This window comes from Salmo salar, chromosome 20, assembly GCF_965601325.2.
Source record: "Salmo salar chromosome 20, fSalSal1, whole genome shotgun sequence".
NCBI lineage: Eukaryota > Metazoa > Chordata > Actinopteri > Salmoniformes > Salmonidae > Salmo > Salmo salar.
Genome location: NC_138310.1, coordinates 19898230 through 19925423, shown reverse-complemented (window position 1 = coordinate 19925423; position 27194 = coordinate 19898230). Strand labels below are relative to the sequence as shown.

The window sequence follows — 27194 nt, the reverse complement described above, 5'->3', positions numbered from 1 at the left end:
CTCCGAACACAGTTGATTAAGGCACCTCTAATTCAGAGGGGTTGGGTTAAATGCAGAAGACACATTTCGGTTGAATGCATTCAGTTGTGCAACTGACTAGGTATCCCCTTAACTTGGGTCAGAATTCCCCCCTATGTTCATGTCTTAATCTACTCTCTCTCTTCACTTTCATGAAGCCAGCTCATCCCACTTCTTTCTTCTCTCCCTGTTCCTCCCTCTCACCGTCCTCTCGCAGCCCTCCTCTCTCAAAAGAAGGATAGTATTCACCCCTGAAAGTAATTAGGTCATCTCTCATCTCTGGCTGCAGCCCCCAGTCTGCGTCCTTCTTCCCACGCCTAAGGCAGCCTTAAGACACTCTTCCCCAGATTGTTACTTTCCCCATACATTAGCTTACTTTTTGACCTGGGTCTTATACCTAATTTTTGTCCATCTCTGACTGACCTGTGTGACCAGTGTGACCCGTTTAGCTGGTTCAATGTCTCCAGGAACGCCCCAGCCAACGGAGGTGAAGACCAAGCGGCCACTGGATGAGAGTGCTGACCACTTGGGGGGCAGGGAGGTACATGAGATCCCCCCTCTGAAGAACAATATCTACCTTACCATCCTCACCTGTCGACATCAAGGCTCTGACCTTCTCTGTACTGGTGAGTCTAAACAAATGCCTCGGGCATTAAGTAATGAGTATGGATCAATGATATGTAACCTCTTATCTCTGGACATCACTTCATGGTAGTTTTGTGGCACAAGTGTGCTACAACAGACAAGGCAGGGGCGGAAATATTTATCAAGGGAGGATCAATGAACAGGCAAAATAACAGTGCAGCGAGTGGAGGTTCGCTTTATTGAAACGCGAAGACCTCTAATTATCAGTCTTCTTTTTTTCTGTGTGTTCATTGTGTAAATCTACATCAGCATTTCCCAAACTCGGTCCACGTTTAGTTTTTTACCCTAACACTACACAGCTGATTCAAATTAGCAAAGCTTGAGGATTAGTTGATTATTTTCCAATCAGCCAGGTAGTGTTGTGAAAAAAACCGAAATATTCACTGAGTTTGGGAAACCCTGATCTAGACAGTACCATCTACAGGTAACTGCCAAAATAAAGGAAACACCAACACAAAGTGTCTTAATAGGGTGTTGGGCCACCACGAGCCAGAACAGCTTCAATGTACCTACTACCTTGGCATTGATTCTACAAGTGTCTGGAACTCTATTGGAGGGATGCGACACCATTCTTCCAAGAGAAATTGGATAATTTGGTGTTTTGTTGATGGTGGTGGAAAACGCTGTCTCAGGCACCGCTCCAATTCAATTGGATTGAGATCTGGTGACTGAGAAGGCCATTGCATATATGGTTTACATCGTTTATGCTCATCAAACCATTCAGTAACCACTCGTGCCCTGTGGATGGGGGTATTGTCATCCTATATGGGCATAGCCATGGTAGCCAAAATTATGGCCAGAATAATGGCCTGTGTGGTGGTTAATTTCTGTATTATCAAATGAGGAGAGACAAACTTATCACACAAGTCAGAGTTATACTTAAACTGAATCTTTATTAGTGAGAGCTTTGCAATAGCGATGGCTGGTCGACGAATCACTGTCTCTGATGATTCGTTGAGAGCGCCGAGACAAAAGTACAGATGTCTTTTATTGCCAAGATACACCCCTTTTAACCTACATGACGAACAGATATATAGAATGGGTCTCAAGGTTAAGATTTGTATGAAAGATACCTATAATGCATAGCAGACAGTATCTGCTGTGTCAACAGTTTTCATTGTATAGAGACCAGTGTCTGGCCCTCCGACTCCAAACTGGAACCATCTCTCCCTGGTACGGTATAGAACAGAAACATTAACTCATGCTCTGGAATGCTCTTTAGGTTTTATCACCCAAAAAACATGGTAAATCTCCTGTCAGTGTTATCTCCCAGAGGCCCATCCTCAGTAGAACACACACACACAATAGTTAATACTCTATTCTGTTGAATAAAACAACAATTTGATACAATAAAAGTATTATAACAATCTTGCAATTTTGCCACCATACCTGCCCAGCATTTTTATACATGGCCCTAAGCATGATGGGATGTTAATTGCTTAATTTACTCAGGGATCACATCTGTGTATATAGACACACTGAGTGTACAAAACATTAAGAACACTGTCCTAATATTGACTTGCACCCCCTTTTGCCCTCAGAACAGCCTCAATTCGTCAGGGCATGGACTCTACAAGGTGTCAAGACAATCCACAGGGATGCTGGCCCATGTTGACACCAATGCTTCCAACAGTTGTGTCAAGTTGGCTAGTAGAGGATCTCTACGCCGATTAGCTCGTTCCAATTGGATTGAGATCTAGTGACTGGGCAGGCCACTGCAGTAAGCCGAATTGACTGTCATGTTTATGGAACCTTTCCTGGAAAATCCTAGCCTTGTGGCATGATCCTGCTGAAAAAAATATATAATCGTAGATGAAAACACTGCTGCCATGAAGGAACGTACCTTATTGGCAATGATAATCAGATATCCTGTGGCATTCAAACATTGCTACACTTTTATCAAGGGGCCCAATGTGTGCCATGAAAACACACCCCACACCATCACTACATGCCTGCAATGTTGACACGCAGCATTATGAATGTATGTACCCAAGTGATTTTCTCCCTACCCTAGTCCTCCCATCAGCGTGAAACAGCAGGGACCGGGATTCATCAGACCAGGCAATGTTTTTCCAGTTCTCCAGTGTCCAGTGTTTTCATTCCTTAGTCCACTGCAACTGCTGTTTCTTGTTTTTTTGCTGAAAGAAGTGGAACTCTGTAAGGTCGTCGGCTGCCATACCCCATACGTGTCACGGTACAATGAGGTGTGACTTCTTATGTCTTTGGGCACCAATGTTTTTCTGGACTGTCAATTGACTATCTGTATCCCGACTGTTGCTCTCCACAATTTATGTCAGCTTCCTTTGTCCTCCTTCATCAATGACCCGTTTTCAACCACTGGCCTGCCGTTGGCTGGATGTCCTTTGGGTGATGGACCATTCTTTATAAACAAATTAAACAGTAAAGCGTGAAAAACCCACTACTACCATACCCTGTTAAAAGGCACTTTTCTTGCCCATTCACTCTCTGAATAGTACACAATCGATGTCTCAAGGCTTAAAAATCCTTCTTTAGCCTGTCTCCACCCCTTCATCTACGCTGATTGAAGTGGATTTAACAGATGACATCGATAAGGGATCATAGCTTTCAGCTGGATTCACCTGGTCATGGAAAGAGCAGGTGTTCTTAATGTTTTGTACACTCAGTGAATATCCCTAATTTACTAAATGTCCATTATTTTGTCAGTTACCTGTATGTAGGGTTGTTAATAGGACAACTAGTAAATTCACAACTATATAGTTGATGCAAATAGTTGATGCACTGAGAGCATGTATAAACCTAATGGACTTTAAATGTGGTTTTCTCCTGTTATTGTTCGATTTTTACATTCTACCTGCTTGACCTATAAGGCTCTGGATTTTAATCTCTCTTGCTTTCTCTTGGACAGACACACACATTTATTCATACACCGTGAAGGCCTCTGCAAGCCACCAGTGATTTTTCACAGGTTGGGTTCAACCTGGCACTGATGGGTGAGATGTTATTTTGGCTGACTACCTTCCTTACTCCCCCACCATTCCCACTTATCATTCACACCCATTGCAATCTGGCAGGTCTGAGGGATCCTGTATTCTGATATGTAATCGAATCAACATTAAAAGGCTAAAAATAGAGGAGACGTTCCCCTGGTCTGTCACTCAGGTGGAACCTTAATGATGGTTTCAACATCACTGATTATGTTGATGATACGATGGGGGTGTTGATGACAATGTTGACGATGGTGAAGATGAGAAAAATAGAACCTTATGATGATCATTGCTTTGCTCTTATTTCATTCCACACATTCATATTTTAAGTAATTTCAGTAAAGAATGTAAAGGATTCAACATTGTGCAGTGTACAAGAAACTGAATCAATGCAAAAATGTGTTTTCCCATCTCTGATTGTCAAAACCTTGAGCTGCAGCTCCTGCTAAGACTGCTGTTCACACCCGTCTGTGTTTGTCTTAGTGTGTAAATTGTTTGGAGCCTCTGCGGATAGCTATGACTGGTTTCCCAGAGTATACTGTGGCGTGGCCCAGTTGTGAGACAGTGAAACTGGATAGCCGTGTGAATGAATCAGAGGAATAAGTCAAACTGCAATGGGTGAGCTGAGACACCGTAGGTTATCTTCCTCAGGTGTCGTATCTGTAGACAGACACATGATATTAGTATTTTTAAAACTTGGTTGATAAGTACCAAGAATGTTTTATCAGTGTAAACCCCACTTGCACACAGTGGCGGTTCTAGACCATTTCAACTGGGGGGGCCCAGCTGGGGCCAGTTGTACTGTTAGAGGGGCCAGTTACATTAGACGTTATTGTTGTCATATCGTTTTCTTCACTGCATTGCAGGCATTAGCAGGCAAAAGACCATGTTCATAATCATCATCGTTGCCACTGTCTAATAACGGATGTAAAAAAAGAACGATAGCAAAAATTAGTTATGTAAAAATTATTTCATACTCCCCATTTGGGGGGCCACGAGGGGGTCCAAAATTGTTGTCACAGGGGCACTGCCCACCCCCCCCCAGAACCGCTAGTGCTTGCACATCATTTCCATATTTATTTATTTAGGCTATCAAAAACGTGATTATTGTAGGCTATCAAAAACGTGATTATTGTAGTCTATCAAAAACTTCACTACGTCAAGGGAAATGTAGTATTATTTCTAACAAAGATATCTAAATATATTTCAAGATGTTGTGTATCCCTGGAAATAATCTGAATTGAAAACATAACAGTATTGAAAACAAAGCTTTTCCCCAAAAAGTGGTCTCTTGGCACATCTTACTCCAGTTATGTTGGGCATAGGGACAGGGTAGGTTGAGCTGCCTTGGGGTAAATGGGTGATGGTGCTGGTAGGTCAAAGTTGAATTCATGGAATGGGGGTGTGGTATATTGTATATATTAAATGTGCCTATATTCAGAGCTCTCTGTTCAATATCACTTACCTTTACATTTCTTGACCAGTTGTCTGTGGCAGGGATGTTGTTTCGATGTACCAATTCGTACGCAAGTTCTATGCATTTGAGGCTACTAAGCCCATGAAACTAGTCCACAAGATTCTTGATATGTTTAGCACGTTTGATGGAGTTAAACAGGAAATGAGGAAGCTTGTGGATAAGGTCTGCAGTCTCCAGCCACCCCTTGACCTGACTGCAGCCAGCTACACCCCCACAAAGGTCTACTCAACAACAGTCTGGCCCCGCTGTACGAATTGAGTCAGTTCTCCCAGTCCACCTCATTCCCCCACCAGAGTTAGAGGAAGAGTTAAGCGAGGAGTACAGTGAGGAGTACGATAACGATGAAGAGGAATGCGATGATGGTGAGTGGCCTGATTCACCGGAATGGTGTACAGTGGAAGAATCATAGCAGCCAGAGAAAGAACAAGTAGTAGACCTCCTGGATAAAATGATGAGTGAGCTCAAAGCAGAGCAGACCTGCATCAGTAGTCAAGACTCCAGGCCACCCTCCAAGAGAGGCTACACCTTCGCCGTGTCCCAGAGAGCTACGTTATCACCCTGATGAGGACTATTGCGAACCTCCTCACCAGGCCAGTGCCGCACCTTCACAGCACTACGTTGGTGCAGTGACCCGGCAGTCTTTTCCTCCTAGAGCTCACCCTGATGCAGCAGCCTATGAGCCACGAAGAGCTGCCAGCCAAAGGCAACCCACCAGGTCACCGATCAGATCAGGTTCCATGGATACCTAGGCCAGACCCTCAACACCATCCGCAGCCCCCTAGAGGCTTCACCGCCGCAGCAGCGCAGACCTACAGAGGGCCTAGGCCAACCATCCCTAACTTCAACAGCCGAGACCCAAGTGAGTTTGCTTGCCTTAAGATCGCACTTGGGAACCTCCTGCCAGCTGACGGGAATGAGCTCTTCAAGTATCGGATACTAGTGGATCACTTAAAGCTAGAAGAAGCCTGCCTAGTGGTAGATTCATACCTCAACTCTCCCATGCCTTACTCAGACATCATGGCAGCCCTAAATGAGAAGTTTGGACAGCCATACCATGTCACCCTGAAGAAGATAGACAGTGTCATGGACTCTCCCAATGTCCACTGTGGAGATACAGCTGCCTTCGATAAGTTCGCACAACAGGTCCAGTCCTTAGTGGGCATGCTACGATGGCCAGTCATCAAGCAAAGGGCATAAGGACAGGCTTGGGCAGAAGTCAGAAGAGCGCACACAGGAAACATGGAACATCCATCCTTCACGGAGCTAAAGACAACCCGGAGTGTGGAGCCGCTGCCTCAGCATTCAACAGTTTGGCTGCCGGCAAGAAGAAAGGCAAAGCCATAGTGTCCTTATTGCAACAACCCTGAGCACTATCTCAACCAGTGCTCAGCCATAGGATCAAAAATTACTTGTTTCATGCACAAAGTAGATGTCCTAACCGACTTAACAAAACTATAGTTTAACAAGAAATTTGTGGAGTAGTTGAAAAACCAGTTTTAATGACTCCAACCTGAGTGTATGTAAACTTCCGACTTCAACTGTACATTCAAGTTCATGCAGTTGTGTGAGGATTATGATGCTGCTCAGTAGTGCTGTGTAGTTGCACTCTTCTGATCATTCATTAATGAATTCATGGCCATGTTGTTAGGTTGTATTGTCCTGTGCAGCACATAAGCTATTGTAGGCATATTATTTACAGCTTATGTAATTGGAGGTTGTATTAAATGTATACCTGCCATTTACCATTGTTTTTAATTTCCCCCTTTTCAGAACCACACACACTCTTGGTTAACACAATTGTCAAGCCATACACTGTGCTGTGCCGTTCCTGCTTTATGTGAATCAGCGTCATTAAACTACCTCAACTGGAATCCTACCTGTCTGTCGTCTGTGCCCTTACAAGCACTTGGGAGAGAACAGTGCTAAGAAAACGCTAAGAATATACAGGACAACAGGTCCTCCTCTACACCCACCCAGTTAAACTAACCGGAACTGACCATTTTTCTCAATGGTAAACTGCCTGAGTGAGACATAATTTTTCCACCATCTTTGCTCTTGCCAAAGATGATCTATTATATTTCTCAGCTCAGTCGCGACTCACAAACTTGGCAGGCATTTCTAATTAATAAACAATTCCATGCTGGTGGGTGGTAACGTTCAAATAAAACCCATCCCTGAAACGAAATGTAGGCTAAAAATGATTTACACATAATTTCATTGGAAAAGACACAACATTGGCACGACGCGGGCAGTTCCCTTTCAAGCCCAAATATATCATACTTTGATTTTTTTTTTAAACGTATTGACTTACATCGTTGTGCAGCATCATGGGTAATTGCACAACATCATTACCCAAGTAGCTAATTAGCAAAAAAATGTAAGTTGTCCATGATGAGATTTCAACACGCATCCTGTTGGGTTGCTGGACGTTCACGTTATACACCCACTCATCCACCCTCCATTTGTTTCTGCCTGAAATGCCCACACCAGTGAAAATCCAAATTTTTCAGCTGAAAGACGATGCCCAGAGTTTACCCGTGATCTTGCACAATGATTTAAGTCAATAAGTCTTTGTTTTAATCAAAGTATGATATATTTGGGCATGAAAGGGAAAACCGACACAGTTGCACAACTGAATGCATTCAACCAAAATATGGTCTTCCGCATTTAATCCAACCACTCTTAATCTGAAATTAAATGTAGGATTTTTCCACTTGGCGAAGTTGAAGTGGGCTGTGATTCGATGATAAATTAACAGGCACCGCATTGATTATATGCAACGCAGGACAAGCTAGTTAAACTAGTAATATCATCAACCATGTGTAGTTAACTAGTGATTATGTTAAGATTAATTATTTTTTATAAGATCAATTTAATGCCACCAGGTCCTTTTGATGCTGCACTCACGTAACAGGCAGTGTTGCCAACTCCTCAGTAAGGAAACTAGCTATTGGCTGTCCTAAAAGTCGCTAAATGACGTCATCGCCAATTTGCATAATTGGCCATGTGCATGTAATTGTGATGGACGCTGTAGGAGAGGAATAACGTCTTGGGAGAGACAAAAAGTGAGTAAAAAACACCCTAAATATGTTTAGAACTACAAATGAACTTTCTTCTGTCGATGCTTGTTTTTTTTAATGTCACAATTTCAACCCTCCTCCTTTATCCGGGCTTGGGACTGGCAAAAGTGACCCAAAAGAGACACTCTGGCAGAGTTACTTAGTTTTTTATTTTATATTTTATTTTATATTTTATTTTTTGTTTTTTTGTTTCTGAGTTTAGTTTTCTTAATTTGGTTTGGTTTTTAACCTTATGGTCTTAACCTTAGGAGCCTACAACAAGTCACAGTAAAACATGAACATTTTTAACCATACATTTTTTTTGTATACAATCTACATTAACAATCTAAATGGACCAAAAAGAGACAAAAGAAAAAACTATGGTAACTAGTCTGGCCCTAATTCAGATTAATTGTTTTTTTTTAATGTAAGACAGGGCGGGATCAGCCAGCGGCGGCTTCCGCATGCGCGATTCATTTGCAGTCTGGACGCGGAGGGGTGAACATCTCCTGCTCTGACTGCAGCTGGGAGGGACTGCTGCACGAGGACTGGGCCACCTGTGAGTGCTTTAGGACGGGGGTGGGGCCCACGGCAGCACCCGCTGCTCATTGAGAAGAGTAAGAACAATACGTGCTTTCACGTCAGTCTCCAAAAGTCTCCAATAACACCTGAAAAAGTCGCTAGATTTGTCACTAGTCATTTTTTTGAAAATGTGTCGCTCGAGGGGTCTGAATACTTGCTAAATATAGCGACAAAGTCGCTAAGTTGGCAACACTGGTAACAGGTGGTCTCCTCATGGATTGCAATGTCATTGGCCATAATCGGCGTCCAAAAATGCTGATTACCGATTGTTATGAAAACTTGAAATCGGCCCTAATTAAATCGGTCGACCTCTAATGTGGAGGCTCATTACTTCCAGTTTACAACCTGATGCTACGGCTTATTGCGTTCTGTAACGTACTTAGTTCGATCTGGAGCTGTTGGATGGGCTGACGGTGAAACGATGAATAAGAAAATAGCTAATATTATTGCTGATCGGCTATATTTAGCAGTTTGGCAAGGCACACATTAGCCAAAAAACGTATCAGCAATAGCGGTGCGTGTGTAAAATCACTGGGGAAGCCAAGACAGAAAAAAGCCATATTTCAATCTGTGTTGTGATAATTGTGTTGTTTGCTTTATAACTCGTTAATTCATATGCCTTGCCACCATGATATATAGACCTAAGGCCGAGACAAGACACAGTGGCAGAATAAATTCAACCACACCTTTGTTTCATCACAAAACCAGAGAGCATCCTCTGTCCGGTGAAGTCCACAAAGTATACCATGTATCCAACAGTTACATGACCTACAGCATGGTCAAGCAAGTTAATGTTTATGACATTTTCGGATTAATAAACAACTATTTAGAACCAGAGAGTTACCGTAAATCGCAAAGAAAACAGAAGCTGCCTCCACTAATTCCAACATCACCTATGCTTAATCTAGTTTTTGTTGTCCTAGGCTACCTGGCTAAAATGCTTGCTTGCTAACCTAACTTTTTTTTAAAAACCTTTATTTAACTAGGCATGTCAGTTAAATGTTTATTTACAATCACGGCCAAACCAAGACGACTCTGAGCCAATCGTGCACCGCCCTATGGGACTCCCAATCATGGCAGGTTGTGATACAGCCTGGATTCGAACCAGGGTGTCTGTAGTGTCGCCTCTAGCACTGAGAGGCAGTGCCTTAGACCACTGCGCTCAGAAGCCCATGGGCAATGATGAGCCAGCTAGTTAACATTAGCCTACTACATCTAGCTACATATTAAACTTCCATCCTCTCAGGCCATGGGCACAATGTATGGCTAATTTAAGATCGGGACAATTTTAGCTAGCTAGCCAGCCACCAGAGGACAACGACACAAAGAGGTTGAAAAAATTCAAGTAGTTTCTGGCAATGAAGTTTGCTTTTGATGTAAAGTCAAATCGGCTTCCCTTGACAATTTGTTTTTTGTGTGCCAGGACCACTCACAGTTGAGCGCAACGCTGATTGGGTATTATTTTCTACTTTAATAAATTATGAAACAGAGACAAAATATGTATTTTTTCTTGGTACATTTTGTCGTGTCTTTAGCATCATTAAAGTGAAGACTGCTATTTTATCAAATCAATTCTCTGTAATTATTATTATGTGATTAAACTAATCATGTAAATGTAATTAACTAGGAAGTCGGGGCACCAAGGAAAATATTCAGATTACAAAGTTATAATTTTCCTAATATAACTTTTCAGATATTTTAATATCTGATCAATTAGTCTTCTAATTAATGAATTATTCTTTACCTCACGTTAGTCTCATTCCAAACGTCGTAAATTGTTGGTTATCTGCACGAACCCAGTCTTTGCTATGAATCATCCATACATCAATTGTCTTAATCATTTATTTTCTAACTAAATAATCACAGAAATGCATAACAAACAGTAGGTATGGTTACAAGGAAATGATAGATGTGCCCTAGTGGGCTAAACCAGTATGGCAGCTTGGTAGACAAAGGGACTGAGAAGGGCACGAAAGGCAAAAGACACTACACAGTTGATAATTAGAATAATTGAAATGCTAATTCTTTGCACATGAACGCTCACGCCGGGAATAATTGCAATCAGTATATATATTTACGCTCAGTGTGTCGTCGTGATCTGTTGGAATCGTCCTTTTCTGTTGGAAAGTTCATCCGAGATTCTTTCTGCATCCCTGGAGTCTTTGGTTAGAATGGATACTTCAGAGTAACATTCAGAAATGTTCTTATAGAATTAGGCAGTTGTCGGTCTTCGTATTCAATGGTACATAATTCCTAGCTGCAGACTAGTAATTAGTATCGAAGATTCTCTTATTCTGTCGGTATCGATAGTCTGAATTTAACCACGTGGTATGGTTAAGAATTCAGCAACCAAGGAATGCATGGTCTCTACTCAAATCTTAGCCCGCTCGGTAATCGAGGTACGCTTGGTCTCAAGGGAATTCCTCCAGGTGGGATATATTCATAACAGTAGAAAGGCTGTCCTATGACGCCAGATCGATGTCTGCTTATGGGGGCGGGCCAATGACTTAGTGAAACTTTAAAGGTAATTGGATTTTTTCACTAAAAAGTTTAAAAATCACATTACATAATTTCAAAGTGTCATCTTTACTCATTCACTTTATACAATAAGATGCAAATCTCATAAGGGAGACTCTTGTATAAACAGAGTTATGGTAATGTGGCTGTATTGTCTCTCGAGGTCACAAACATTAGACAACATGGACCGGTCGTAGCTGGATCCTCCAACGACCGTTTACGCAGTCGCCGAAACATGGATATTGTTCAGTTCTCAAATTGTGAGGAAGAAGTTCCTTTGTTCTACTGTGAACCCTCTCTATACTGCATGAGGGAGAGAGTCTCCTCCAGGTATTTACGACCTGAGATAACAGAACCTGGGTGTAAGGGGAAGAGTGGGGGAAGGCACTCGCTATACCCAAAGAGGGCCACGTCATGACAATATTTTTAGGGAAGCCTGGTTTATCTTGGCACCCATGAATACACACACACCACTGCAACTAGGCACTTGACAGTGAGCAATTTGACCAGTCAGTCAAATACACATGATAGTTGCTTTAATTACCAGAATGTGCTGGTGGACTGAGCTATGTTAAGAACACGGCCAACTACATCAACAATCTGATGCAGAACTTGTTCCAGGATATAGTCACTGCCACCTGGTGAAGTTAGCATAAGCCTTTTTATATGATGGGACCAACTACAATTTAGCATTCTGTAACGTGCAAGTAAATCAACAATTTAAATGGTTGCAAAAAAGGCAACATATGCTTTAAATAAAAATGCAGAACTAACAAACAAATACTCAAGAGTGCCATTCAATAATTTAATCAGGTTGTCAGTTTTGTTAGCAAAATAAATTCCATTCCAGCAAACATGGCACACATGTGTGAAACATTCTGTGACTCTACAGTTGTGTATACATATTTAGTTTCAGATGTTGGTGCTGCTTCCTGATTTGACTTGGCTCAGGAGAGACAGTGGACTTTGGGGTTCAGGTTCTTGTTCTCAGGGTTGTAGGTCGACTGGGCGAAGCAGTTAGTGGCGACACGGTCACACTCACACACTGAGACGTGGCACACGTGGCTGGAGGCTGAGGAGTAAGGACACAGGTTTAGACTCATGATAAACAGTAGCAGACAAAGCTGAAATCTCACCTTCACAACAAAACGTCAGTACATCTGACAATTTCATAAAGCTTGGACAGATTGTATTGTTTATTGCAAATGTCCACAAATTATTTTGTTTCTAGAGTTCAGTTGTTACCTGAACAGGAGACCTGCCCATTAGTGCAAGAGAATCTGTACAGATTGATGTAAGGGTAATCAATGACGGGACGGCAATCTGGAAGATGCCTGCTCGCTTGATAGCAGTGGTCGTGGACCTCACAACACCTGAGTTAAAGAGGAAAAAGTAAAGAGTTTGAGATATACACAGGGCTGTTGTGGTGACCATATTACCGCTATGAGTCATGAAGGCAGTAAAATTCCACGTGACCGTTTAGTCATGTAATTACACTTCTCCAAGCTCTGATGCTGCTGATGGTCATTAGTAGCCTACCAAACTTGCTAACTGCCTGATACTCAGCACCATTGTCCCACTAATCACTCTGACATCAAAGCAAATGTATTCGAAAATCTAATCAAATACTTAATGAGCTCATGTTGTGCAACATTTCAATAGGCTATGCAATTACACGAGAGAACAGAGTAATGGCCTCTACTAAAAAGAGGAGTACTATATTTATTTTTCAACTGTCCTAATATTGAGATAATTGCTTATCTTCACAGAAGGAGTATAGCCTACCTGGCTGGCATGAAAATAAACCACAGGGAAAAGCATCCTCCATTTGCTATTTAAGTGCATAGATTACATGAATTTTTTCCCGCTGCCCCCATTTCAATACAGGTGCATGATAACTATCCATTCTAAATTAATTTTCACATATTTAGTATATGTAAAGACAGGATATATAAAAAAAGAAGTGTATATTAAATCAAGAATAGTCTGATGCGTGACAATATTACCCTATCACTTGTGAATGATGCCCAGCATAAGAAACTATGCCTTTTTTCAAAATCAGTCGCACACGTCATATATAGGCTAGGCTATGTTTTAATAAGATTTGTATCACAACTAAAGTGGCCAAATAATGTGCTTAATTTTAAGTTAATTCACTTTACAAGGGGGTGTAGAGCCTAACTGGCATACATAATCAAGGCGTGAGGTTCAAGTTTAGGGAAGATCATTTTCACCATAAAAATGCACCTTTATAATAAAAGCATTACATGCAGAATTGCATTTGCGGTCACTTTTGATAATGGTGTTTTCCGCTAATGGAACAGTCACGCTTATAGCCTACTACCATGTCTATATTGCTGCACTTATAATGTGAAGAAAAAGCCTAATAGTTGATCAATATTTTAAGCTAAACGTTCTGATCTGTTGGGTCAGCCACACTGCGTAAAAAAAAAAGTTGTTGATGGTAGTGGTTGTATTAATTTGGGATCTATCGCATCCCACAACTGTCCCAATCCCGAGGGGTGCAATGGTCTAAGGCACTGCATCGCAGTGCCACTAGAGATTCTGGGTTCGAGTCCAAGCTCTGTCGCAGCCGGCCGCGACAGGAGACCCATGGGGCGGCACACAATTAGTTAAGGGAGGGTTTGGCCGACAGGGATGTCCTTGTCCCATCGCGCACTAGCGACTCCTGTGGAGGGCCAGGTGCAGTGCTCGCTGACAGTCGCCAGGTGTACTGCGTTTCCTCCGACACATTGGTGCGTCTGGCTTCTGGGTTAAGTGGGCATTGTGTCAAGAAGCAGTGCAGCTTGGTTGGGTTGTGTTTCAGAGGATACACGGCTCTCGACCGTCGCCTCTCCTGAGTCCATACGGGAGTTGCAGCAATGACACAAGACTAACTTCCAATTGGATACCACAGATTGGGGAGAATTCTTTTTCCCCCCCCCAATAAAACTGGCCCAGACTGTTTGGAATATTTATTTCTCACACAGAATAGGTTGACTTTTGTACTATGGGGGATAGTAGACTGACATAGGCCAGTGCTTTTTCTGTTCGTTAGGCCTACTCATCTTGTTGAGTAAATGTGGACAGTTCTTCCAATATGCACCTCAGAATTTGTAAGGACGCACGCAGTTGCATCCCCGATGTGCGTCTTCACTTATAGCCTGTATGAAAGACCCGATCACGTGATGAGCCGTGCAGCACTCAGGGAGGAGGACTCAACGGCCACAAAAGGCCTGGATTTTTTAAAGGTGCATTACAGCCACAAAGGGGATTTCACCGTGAAATTCTAGGCATTATCAAATTCTTGTCAAATTGTGAAAAATGTGACTTATGTAGAGTCTACAGCCTGCGTAAAAAAACAACATAGCAGAACGCATGCCTTTCAAGCAACTTCTCTTAAATCATTAAAGGCGGATCATGCGGCTTGAATTAAAAATCAAAACATAGCCAAACATTTGTAGAACAAATTAAGTTACATTAATAACTCTAAATTAAGCATGTAGATGTTCCAAAGGTCTGCATCAGGGGCTTGTATGCTATGTGTGGAAGCCAGGAGACGCTAAATGTGTTTGTTAATTAACGGTCAATTACTGTGAGACCGACAATTATTTGCTTGACAATCACTGGCTGACAAACTTGTGACCACCACAGTCCTAATATACACACACAAAAAAACCTGGTCATGATGTCCAACATAGGTTGAATGAAATTCAGTTACCCATCCAGCTTATCCTTTGGATTTCCAGTCCCCCCCAAGCCACACCAACAGCCGTAGTTATTATACATGAAGGGGTTGACATCAGGCTGGGTGCACTTCATCATTTTGGCAAATTGCAGCAGTGAACCATGAGCCACGTAGGCTGGCAGAAGAAAGAGATGAAGCTATCAGTCACACTACTGCACATATTCCTGACATTGAGGTTCCATATAACAGAGTTACAGCCCACTGGGCACAGACGTCAATTCAATGCCTATTCCACATTGGTTCAAGGGGGCAACAATCTTCTAATCATAATTAGAACGAGACAGTCTTACCGGTCAGCAGCAACAGGAGGGCGGTTGGATGCATGACAGAGGAAACACCAACTTTACCTCTGATATTGGATGAAGGGAGGCTAAAGAGAACAAGTGATAAGATGAGGGGTTGTGTCATTCAGCCAGGAATCTGAATGACATTTCAGGGTTCAAATACTTTCCTCAGGTGCTAAACTGGTTTACCAAGGATTGCTGCTATCAATAGCCCCATTTATACCTGGTTCTAACATCAGTCCTTTGTCCTGATCACATCCACATTCCGATTGTGCCCATATTTATAGACAGGTGTAGATGATTAGAAGGCGCATTGTGATCTTCCTGACCACCTCTGGAAGTAGTCAGATATGCATTGTGTCTGGATAGCTTAGGCTGCGTTTACACACGCAACCCGATTCTGACATTTTTCCACTAATTGGTATTTTGACCAATCACATCAATCTTTTCACATCAGATCTTTTTCCAAGCCGATTGGTCAAAAAACCAATTAGTGCCTGTGTAGACCAGTGTTTCCTAACTCCAGTCCTCGAGTAGCCCCAACAGTACACATTTTAGATGTAGCCCCGGACAAGCACATCGGATTCAACTTGTCATCTAATCATCTAGCCCACAAGACATGCCACCAGAGGTCTCTTCACACTTCCCAAATCCAGAGCAGATTGTGGGAGGAGCACAGTACTAAATAGAGCCGTGACTACGTGGAACTATATTCCACATCAGGTAACTGATGCAAGCAGTAGAAACAGATTTTTTTTAAACCATAAAAGTACACCTTATGGAACAGCGGGGACTGTGAAAGGACACACACGTACATTGTAATATTGTTGTATGGTGGTATCATACATTTTGTTTGTAGCTATATAGTGGTGTATTCTTATATGATGTACTGTTATCTTTTGTTTTGTGTAAGTGCCTTAATGTGTTTAGACCCCAGGAAGAGTAGTGAGGATGGGATCTCTAATAAATACAAAAAATTGTAACCGTTGAGTTTGTCTGGGGCTACAGCAAAAATGTGTGCTGTTGGGTTAATCGAGGACTGGTGTTGGGAAACACTGGTGTAGATGCAACCTTACAGATATAGACTGATCGGAACAGTGAAAGTTTTAAACCATTTAAATAATCTCCACCTGCCCTCTAAAATCGTTGGCAGGTAATGCCATTGACTTATGGCATCAATATGTGTCTTTAAAATAATATCTGTCAAATAACTTACATACAGGGAAGGACCAGGATATCTGGTCACAATGTGGATGGATAAGAGACATGTTTTACTATCATGTGTAGATATAACAGCTATAGTGTATGTGGGCACAATCAGAATGTGGATCAGATCAGGACAAAGGATGTATAGTGTAATATACTCTAGTGTAGGTGTTTCCAACCCTGTTCCTGGAGATTAATTAACCTGGTTCAGCTAATTATTAGAATCAGGTGTGCTAGATTAGGGTTGGAGTGAAAACCTACAGGATGGTAGCTCTCCAGGAACAGGTTTGGAGTGACAACCTACAGGATGGTAGCTCTCCAGGAACAGGGTTGGAGTGACAATCTACAGGATGGTAGCTCTCCAGGAACAGGGTTGGAGTGAAAACCTACAGGATGGTAGCTCTCCAGGAACAGAGTTGGAGTGAAAACCTACAGGATGGTAGCTCTCCAGGAACAGGGTTGGCGAGCCCTGCTCTAGTGTAATATTGCTTTCTTAAAGCAGTCATTGTTAGGGTTAAAATAGCATTTTACTGTATCAAATAAATTACTAATATTCTGGAAGGTAAATTTAGACTTTCCCCTAACTTTCTTCCAAAGAACACTGTATTCCAGCAGACAGCTGTGTAAATGACAAAACACATGCTTAAATTCCCACACATTTCCAGTTCATGACTCCAGTCAAGCCTTGTACAATGACTTACTGAGTCTCCTGTCTCTATGCATATAATCCTGTCGCTTGAAAAATAGATTGTGATAAAAATGCGACTTAGACCTGTTAAATAAAACATGTAACCAGTATTGAAATGTGATTCAATGCACCTTTATCACTATACACAGGTAGGTAAGTGTTTATGATAGAGTGTCTGTTTGTGCAGTAACTTGTGAACAATTGTGTACTTTGCATCCGGCACTCTCTGGTAATCATCCAAAGCCCGCCCCTCAAGGCCATGAGTCTATATAAATGATTTGTGTGCTAGGTCATTGATTCTCTTCAACACCAAAATAAGGGCTTCTCACACTGCTGCTGTTAGCCTTCTGTCTGCCAGTCTGAGTATTATTAGGTATACTGTATATTGAGACAGGGCTTTGATGCATTTCAGTAACAGAGCAGTGTAAAGTATAATGACAGTGTTTTCTTGTAATTCATGTCCAGTTCTCCTGAGGAAATATAATTTTAGTTAAGTCAATGTGCACCGCAAGGTATTTGACCCAGTACCTACACAGCACCTCAGTACAGCCGGTTATGTAAAATGCATTTACATTATGCCACAAGTCAGTTTTCTAGAATGAGACCTTGGGTCACCTCCCCATTTCAACCATGCTGCTATACTGTTAAATGTAACTTATTCATTAGAGTTAGAAAAGCAATACTAGTATGTGACCAATATGTCTCAAAATTGTTTGTTTTTCTATATCAGAATGGTCATGTGGATATTTGAACGCTCTGTATGTGGCCCCTCGTGTGTCTCTTAGTGCAGGCGGTGCATGAACCCATCCCATGGGCACTATGGAAGTTCAGGACGATGATTGTCTGTGCCAAGCCTGACAGCTGGCCTGTGCTGGACTATGCTGACATTGGCTGCTACTGTGGGAAGGGCAGCTTGGGCACACCTGTGAATGCACTGGACAGGTATGCAGTCAAAACTTGTATTTTGCAACAGTAACTTTTAGGATGTTCTCGTCATCTGCATCTTGTAGATTGGAGAAATCGCTCTTATTTCCCCCTTAAACTTGCCATGCCATTTACCCGTCCTTCTCTCCCCCCGCAGTGGCCCACCTCCCTGCTTTCTGTTAGTACTGTACTAGCATGTGCTTATCTTGAAATCAATAACTGTCGTGATCCAATGTGTGCCTCTGTTGGTTATTGGTCGGTTTCAAATCTCCCTTATTATTCATATTCACCCACAAATGCCTGAAAAATATCTGATGAAAATAACTCCAAGAAAGATGTTAAATTCTGACATACCAAGCTTTAATCAAACATTCTATGACTAATCTTATGTTATGCACTGTGTGCTTCTTCTGCTCAACAGTCTGGTACAAACCCATGCCATAATGTGTGATGTTTATATAGTCACTGAAAGAAATACATCCTTTCTCCTGTACCCTGAGAATGTCATGTTATCAGTGAAGCAGCACTGGCATAGCTTACAGCACATGGCAAACATGGGTCTATTGGTCATCATTTGCTCACAGACAAGGCACACACACCTCTTGAAGGCCTCCCTTCACAGGAAATAGGGATGTGCAGGTTGTCAGGGTTAGTTTTGGTCCAGGGGGTAATGAAGGTATCTGGTTTCTGTATGGGGTTCCTGCAGTGGAAAATCACATTGTAATGTTCTTTTGTTTTGCAGGCTTTGTATGGCAGAATTCATCAAGCAGATGGATATGAACGAAACCCCAGTAAAAGGGGATACAAAGGTTGAGGTCAATGTGATTAAAAAAAAATAAACCAACTTCACATAATTCCTAATTATTATTATTATTTTAAACGCCTGGGACATAAACCAAAGGCTCTGGGTCTTCCTTTCCTGTGGCGGTCCTCATGAGCCAGTTTCATCACAGCGCTTGATGGTTTTGCGATTGCACTTGAAGAAACTTTCAAAGTTCTTGAAATTTTCTGTATTGACTGACCTTCATGTCTTTAAAGTAATGGACTGTCGTTTCTCTTTGCTTATTTGAGCTGTTCTTGCCCTAATATGGACACGGTCTTTTACCAAATAGAGCTATCTTCTGTATACCGCCCCTAACTTGTCACAACAACTGATTGGCTCAAGCGCATTAAGAAGGAAAGAAATTCCACAAATTAACTTAAGGCACACCTGTTTATTTTATTTAACTGTTAATTGAAATGTAATCCAGGTGACTACCTCATGAAGCTTTGAGGGAATGCCAAGAGTGTGCAAAGCTGTCAAGGCAAAGTGTGGCTACTAAGAATCTCAATAGAAAATCATTTGATTTGTTTAACACTTTCTTTGGTTACCACATGATCCCATATGTGTTATTTCATAGTTTGTCATTGCTACTATTCTACAAGGTAGGAAAGTCAAAAGAAAGAAAAACCCTTGAATGAGTAGGTGTGTCAACTTTTGACTGGTGTGTGTACTTACATACAGTTGAAGTCATTAAAACCCGTTTTTCAACCACCCCACAAATTTCTTGTTAACAAACTATAGTTTGGCAAGATGTTTACGACATTTACTTTGTGCATGACAAGTCATTTTTCCAAACATTTTTATGACAGATTCACTGTATCACAATTCCAGTGGGTCAGAAGTTTACATACACTAAGTTGACTGTGCCTTAAACAGCTTGGAAAATTCCAGAAAATGTCATGGCTTTAGAAGCTTCTGATAGGCTAATGGACATCATTTCAGTCAATTGGAGGTGTACCTGTGGATGTATTTCAAGGCCTACCTTCAAACTTAGTGCTTCTTTGCTTGACATCATGGGAAAATCAAAAGAAATCAGCCAAGACCACACAAAAAAAATTGTAGACTTCCAAAGGTCTGGTTCATCCTTGGAACAATTTCCAAACGCATGAAGGTACCACGTTCATCTGTAGAAACAATAGTACGCAAGTATAAACACCATGGGACAACGCAGCCCTCCTACTGCTCTGGAAGGAAATGCGTTCTGTCTCCTAGAGATGAACATACTTTGGTGCGAAAAGTGCAAATCAATCCCAGAACAACAAAAAGGACCTTGTGAAGATGCTGGAGGAAACGGGTACAAAAGTATCTATAGCCACAGTAAAACGAGTCCTATATCGACATAACCTGAAAGGCCGCTCAGCAAGGAAGAAGCCACTGCTCCAAAACAGCCATAAAAAAGCCAGACTGCGGTTTGCAACTGCACATGGGGACAAACATTGTACTTTTTGGGGAAATGTCCTCTGGTTTGATGAAACTAAAATAAAACTGTTTGGCCATAATGACCATAGTTATCAAATCACATTTATTTATATAGCCCTTCTTACATCAGCTGATATATCAAAGTGCTGTACAGAAACCCAGCCTAAAACCCCAAACAGCAAGAAATGCAGGTGTAGAAGCACGGTGGCTAGGAAAAACTCCCTAGAAAGGCCAAAACCTAGGAAGAAACCTAGAGAGGAACCAGGCTATGAGGGGTGGCCAGTCCTCTTCTGGCTGTGCTGGGTGGAGATAACAGAACATGGCCAAGATGTTAAAATGTTCATAAATGACCAGCATGGTCAAATAATAGTAATCACAGTGAACAGGTCAGGGTTCCATAGCCGCAGGGAGAACCGTTGAAACTGGAGCAGCAGCACGGCCAGGTGGACTGGGGACAACAAGGAGTCATCATGCCAGGTAGTCCTGAGGCATGGTCCTAGGGCTCAGGTCCTCTGAGAGAGAGAAAGAAAGAGAGAATTAGAGAGAGAGCATACTTAAATTCACACAGGACACCGGATAAGACAGGAAAAATACTCCAGATATAACAGACTGACCCTAGCCCCCCGACACAAACTACTGCAGCATAAATACTGGAGGCTGAGACAGGAGGGGTCAAGAGACACTGTGGCCCCATCCGATGATACCCCCAGACAGGGCCAAACAGGCAGGATATAACCCCACCCACTTTGCCAAAGCACAGCCCCCACACCACTAGAGGGATATCTTCAACCACCAACTTACCATCCTGAGACAAGGCCGAGTTTTGCCCACAAAGATATCCGCCACGGCACGAACCCGAACAGGAAGACCACGTCAGTGACTCAATACACTCAAGTGACGCACCCCTCCTAGGAACGGCATGGAAGAGCACCAGTAAGCCAGTGACTCAGCCCCTGTAATAGGGTTAGAGGCAGAGAATCCCAGTGGACAGAGGGGAACCGGCCAGGCAGAGACAGCAAGGGCGGTTCGTTGCTCCAGTGCCTTTCCGTTCACCTTCACATTCCTGGGCCAGACTACACTCAATCATAGGACCCACTGAAGAGATGAGTCTTCAATAAAGACTTAAAGGTTGAGACCGAGTCTGCATCTCTCACATGGGTAGGCAGACCATTCCATAAAAATGGAGCTCTATAGGAGAAAGCCCTGACTCCAGCTGTTTGCTTAGAAATTCTAGGGACAATTAGGAGGCTTGCGTCTTGTGACCGTAGCGTACGTGTAGGTATGTACGGCAGGACCAAATCGGAACGATAGGTAGGAGCAAGCCCATGTAATGCTTTGTAGGTTAGCAGTAAAACCTTGAAATCAGCCCTTGCCTTAACAGGAAGCCAGTGTAGGGAGGCTAGCACTGGAGTAATATGATCAGGATTCTAGCAGCCGTATTTAGCACTAACTGAAGTTTATTTAGTGCTTTATCCGGGTAGCCAGAAAGTAGAGCATTGCAGTAGTCTAACCTAGAAGTAACAAAAGCATGGATTAATTTGTCTGCATCATTTTCGGACAGAACATTTTTGATTTTTGGAATGTTAAGTAAATGGAAAAAGCTGTCCTTGAAACAGTCTTGTTATGTTCATCAAAAGAGAGATCAGGGTCCAGAGTAACGCAGAGGTCCTTCACAGTTTTATTTGAGACAACTGTACGACCATCAAGATTAATTGTCAGATTCAACAGAAGATCTCTTTTTTTCTTGGGACCTAGAACAAGCATCTCTGTTTTGTCCGAGTTTAAAAGTAGAACGTTTGCAGCCATCCACTTCCTTATGTCTGAAACACAGGCTTCTAGCGAGGGCAATTTTGGGGCTTCACCATGTTTCATTGAAATGTACAGCTGTGTGTCATCCGCATAGCAGTGAAAGTTAACATTATGTTTTCGAATGATATCCCCAAGAGGTAAAATATATCGTGAAAACAATAGTGGTCCTAAAACGGAACCTTGAGGAACACCGAAATTTACAGTTGATTTGTCAGAGGACAAACCATTCACAGAGACAAACTGATATCTTTCCGACAGATAAGATCTAAACCAGGACAGAACTTGTCCGTGTAGACCTAGACAAAATTAGGTCCAGAGTATGACTGTGGCAATGAGTAGGTCCAGAGACATGTTGGACAAAACTCACTGAGTCGATGATGGCTCCGAAAGCCTTTTGGAGTGAGTCTGTGGACTTTTCCATGTGAATATTAAAGTCACCAAAAATTAGAATATTATCTGCTATGACTACAAGGTCCGATAGGAATTAAGGGAACTCAATGAGGAACGCTGTATATAGCCCAGTAGGCCTGTAAACAGTAGCTATAAAAAGTGATTGAGTAGGCTGCATAGATTTCATGACTAGAAGCTCAAAAGACAAAAACGTCTGGGTTTTTTTGTAAATTGAAATTTGCTATCGTAAATGTTAGCAACACCTCTGCCTTTGCGGGATGCGTGGGGGATATGGTCACTAGTGTAACCAGGAGGTGAGGCCTCATTTAACACAGTAAATTCATCAGGCTTATTCCATGTGTCAGTCACGCCAATCACATCAAGATTATGATCAGTGATCAGTGATCATTGACTATAACTGCCTTGGAAGTGAGGGATCTAACATTAAGTAGCTCTTATGTTTGGAGGAAAAAGGGGGAGGTTTGCAAGCTGAAGAACACCATCCCAACCGTGAAGCACGGGGGTGGCAGTATCATGTTGTGGGGGTGCTTTTCTGCAGGAGGGACTGGTGCACTTCACAAAATAGATGGTATCATGAGGAAAGGAAAATTATGTGGATATATTGAAGCAACATCTCAAGACATCAGTCAGGAAGTTAAAGCTTGGTCGCAAATGGGTCTTCCAAATGGACAATGACCCCAAGCATACTTCCAAAGTTGTCGCAAAATGGCTTAAGGACAACAAACTCAAGGTATTGGAGTGGCCATCAAAGCCCTGACCTCAATCCCATAGAAAATGTGTGGGCAGAACTGAAAAAGTGTGTGCGGGCAAGGAGGCCTACAAACCTGACTCAGTTACACCAGCTCTGTCAGGAGGAATGGGCCAAAATTAACCCAATTTATTGTGGGAAGCTTGTGGAAGGCTACTCGAAACATTTGACCCAATTTAAACAATTTAAAGGCAATGCTACCAAATACTAATTGAGTGTATGTAAACTTCTGACCCACTGGGAATGTGATGAAAGAAATAAAAGCTGAAATAAATCATTCTCTCTAATATTATTCTGACATTTCACATTCTTAAAATAAAGTGCTGATCCTAACTGACCTAAGACAAGGAATTTTTACTAGGATTAAATGTCAAGAATTGTGAAACTGAGTTTAAATGTATTTGGCTAAAGTGTATGTAAACTTCCGACTTCAACTGTACAAACACAATACCAGTAATGTCTCCCATTATCTCACAGGCAATAACATTAGCTTTTGGCTAGCAACCATACAGATATACAGTGCCTTCGGAAAGTATTCAGACCCCTTGACTTTTTCCACAGTTACGTTACAGCCTTAATCTAAAATGGATTACATAAAAACCTTTCCTCAGCAATCTACACAGAATAGCACATAATGACAAAGTGAAAACAGGTGTTGGTATTTTTGCAAATGTATTCAAAAGAAATACCTTATTTACATAAGTATTCAGACCCTTTGCTATGAGACTCGAAATTGAGCTCAGGTGCTTCCTGTTTCCATCGATCATCCTTGATGTTTCTACAACTTGATTGGAGTCCATCTGTGGTAAATTCAATTGATTGGACATGATTTGGAAAGGCACACACCTGTCTATATAAAAAGGTCCCACAGTTGACAGGGCATGTCAGAGCAAAAACCAAGCCATGAGGACAAAGGAATTGTCAGTAGAGCTCCGAGACAGGATTGCGTGGATGCACAGATCTGGGGAAGGGTACCAAAACATTTCTGCAGCATTGAAGGTTCAAGAACACAGTGACCTCCATCATTCTTAAAGGGAAGAAGTTTGGAACCACCAAGACTCTAGAGATGGCCGCCCGGCCAAACTGAGCAATCGGGGGAGAAGGGAGGTGACCAAGAACCTGATGGTCATGGACAGAGCTCTAGATTTCCTCTGTAGAGATGGTTGTCCTTCTGGAAGGTTCTTCCATCTCTGCAGCACTCCACCAATCAGGCCTTTATGGTAGTGGCCAGACGGAAGCCACCCATCAGTAAAAGGCACACGACAGTCTGCTTGGAATTTGCCAAAAGGCACCTAAAGACTCTCAGACCATGAGAAACAAGATTCCCTGATCTGATGAAACCAAGATTGAACTGTTTGGCCTGAATGCCAAGTGTCATGTCTGAAGAAAACCTTGCACCATCCCTACGGTGAAGCATGGTTGTGGCAGCATCATGCTGTGGGGATATTTTTTCAGTATCAGGGACGGGCAAAGATCGAGGCAAAGTTGAACGGCGAAAAGTAGAGAGATCCTTGATGAAAACCTGCCCAGGACCTCAGACTGGGGCGAAGGTTCACCTTCCAACAGGACAATGACCCTAAGCACACAGCCAAGACAACGCAGGAGTGGCTTCGGGACAAGTCTCTGAATGTCCAAGAAGCCCAGCCAGAGCCCGGATTTGAACACGATCTCTGGAGAAACCTCAAAATAGCTGTTCAGAAACACTCCCGATCCAACCTGACAGAGCTTGAGAGGATCTGCAGAGAAGAATGGGAGAAACTCCCTAAATACAGTTGTCAAGCTTGTAGCGTCATTCCCAAGAAGACTCGAGGCTGCCAAAGGTGCTACAACAAAGTACTGAGTAAAGGGTCTGAATACCTATGTAAATGTGATCCGTTTTTTTTATACATTTGCAAACATTTCTAAACCTGTTTTTTGCTAGGTCATTATGGGGTTTTAAACGATTTAATACATTTTTGAATAAGGCTGTAACGTAACAAAATGTGGAAAAAGTCAAGGGGTCTGAATACTTTCCAAATACACTAACTGGCATTCTAACGCTGTGGTATAAGAACATCTTTATGAGTTTTATAATGTATTGTTCAGGTAAGTACCTACCAAGGAATGCTGCCATATAAGTGAACAGCCTTTGTAAAAGCTCTGGTCCGACGGTGTGTCATCATGGACCACTCCTGCATCACTTCCTCCTTGGACCTAATGTGGTGGACCATTTTAAGTAGTCCCTTTCTGTGTAGACAATGAAATTAAATGTATTACAAAATACAGTGCTAAAGGGCTTGCCACTGGCCGTACCCCGTGAGCCTAGGCAGTATATGAAGGGAGACCTATGGCAACAACACAAAAATGGTACAAACATTGGTAAGGGCAGATAACAGCCAAAATAGGCTGAGACAATGCACATCAGGACAAGAGGGATATCACAACACCACATAATGGGGAAATCTGTTGGCAACAATGAAAAACATTGTAAAAGCAGGCATATGGGACAAAGTATCACTGGGTAAAAACTGGTTGAATCAACATGGAAACCGAACTGGATTTGCAAAAAGCCATCAACGTCAGGGCATTTGGTATTTTTTTCCCCACTCAACTTTTAACCTAAATCCAATGACATGGTGAAATGTTTTGTTAGGGTTCACGTTGAATTCACATTGAATTCACATTGACCTCCCCCCCCCCCAAAAGGGGTGGTATACATTTTAAATATCAATTAAAAAGACAAAACTGTCATTGAACATAGACATGGATATGAGCACCAAAAGTAATAATAACAACATACCCTCAGGTAGTTGCAGAGGGCTGTGGCTGACATTCTCTCTGGCCCATCAGTACGCTTCTTAATCTCCTTCAAACTGATGCTGTACGTCCTTCTTTAACCCGTAATGTCCAGAATCCCCATCACTTGAATGCTTTCAAAAGAGAAGTAAAAGCGTTTAAATCCACACAAAAAGTGTTTAATCCATGCTTTTCTGGTATGTAGCCTACAGTAACCTATAGTATTCTTAAGGGATAAACACAGACCATCTACATTATCTGGAAATAATGGACAAGATAGTAGGGACGACACGCCATATGTTTTAGGTATTCAAGGCCCTGCAACAGACTAACATCCTGTCCAGGAGGTGTACTTGTACATCAAGCAGCCTCATGCTACAGAAACAGGAGATAGGCTGCCTTTTTAAAAAAAAATTTTAATCTAGATAATTTATTGTGTAGAACCATCTACATACCAGCACTCCTCTGTGCATCCTCTGCCAGCTGAATCATCTCCTGCTCCTCGGGGCTTATGTTCTCTGCAATTAAAACACGTCCTTGGTCACCAGTAAATCAAGGTTTCTTATTATTCCTGGTCTTTGAGATGTTTGAACATGTTGTTCCAGTCCAGCAGTGACACATTGATAAACCAATTAAGGGCTTGATACTAAGCTTGTCAGGCTGTGACAGTCCTGGCATATCATACATAACTAGCTAGTTAGCTGTATGTTCTAGTTAGCTAGATAAAACATTCATGAAGAATGGGCAAGAGCTACCGTATAGCTCAGCAAGTATTCAAAACGCAAAACAGTCTCCTAGGTTCGCCCATGGCTAGTTAACGTTACCTTGCAGCAAACGTAGTTAGTTATAGCTAATCTACTGAGTAGTTTCAGCCTTAGTTTACCATTCATTTTACAATTACGTTTTTACGTTAATATTTATTAGTGTACTTACAATCGCTAATAAACGTAAGAAATTGATATAGCTAAATGTATGCAAAGGTGAAATTACTGTAGCTAGCTAGCAAGCTACATACCGGTTGGCTCCATGTTCATGTTGTGCGGAATAAAATTCTGCGCACTGATTGGTTTGACTCTAAAAAATAATGCTGCGCAG

At 42.1% G+C, this 27194-nt stretch overlaps 2 protein-coding genes and 1 long non-coding RNA gene across 5 annotated transcripts; 1 reads left to right on the top strand and 2 right to left on the bottom strand.

The window, feature by feature from the left end:
* Nucleotides 1–284: 284 nt before the first annotated feature.
* On the top strand, nt 285–18958 carry LOC145862393 (uncharacterized). 2 transcript variants are annotated; one of them, XM_082966271.1, is made up of 3 exons: nt 285–644; nt 17976–18132; nt 18857–18958. In XM_082966271.1, the coding sequence occupies exons 1-3, from the start codon at nt 476–478 to the stop codon at nt 18951–18953; spliced, it is 423 nt and encodes a 140-aa protein (XP_082822397.1). In that variant the 5' UTR covers nt 285–475; the 3' UTR covers nt 18954–18958. The 2 variants fall into 2 exon arrangements, 1 of the variants encoding a protein (XP_082822397.1); XR_014381820.1 differs by lacking the exon at nt 285–644 and adding an exon at nt 17181–17702.
* LOC106579941 (phospholipase A2, minor isoenzyme) lies at nt 12044–15564 on the bottom strand. Its single transcript, XM_014160365.3, has 4 exons — nt 15303–15564; nt 14986–15127; nt 12510–12637; nt 12044–12336 (listed from the first exon to the last, which is right to left on the bottom strand). Exons 1-4 carry the CDS (start codon nt 15418–15420, stop codon nt 12212–12214), a joined length of 513 nt encoding a protein of 170 aa, XP_014015840.1. The 5' UTR covers nt 15421–15564; the 3' UTR covers nt 12044–12211.
* Nucleotides 18114–27189, bottom strand: LOC106579943 (uncharacterized). Of its 2 annotated transcripts, XR_014381821.1 has the most exons (6): nt 27115–27189; nt 26555–26617; nt 26104–26233; nt 25422–25550; nt 19920–20868; nt 18114–18814 (listed from the first exon to the last, which is right to left on the bottom strand). It is a non-coding gene; the product is annotated as an uncharacterized LOC106579943 (long non-coding RNA). The 2 variants fall into 2 exon arrangements; XR_001322773.3 differs by lacking the exon at nt 18114–18814 and having other exon boundaries at nt 19309–20868; nt 27115–27179.
* Between the last annotated feature and the right edge of the window lie 5 nt (nt 27190–27194).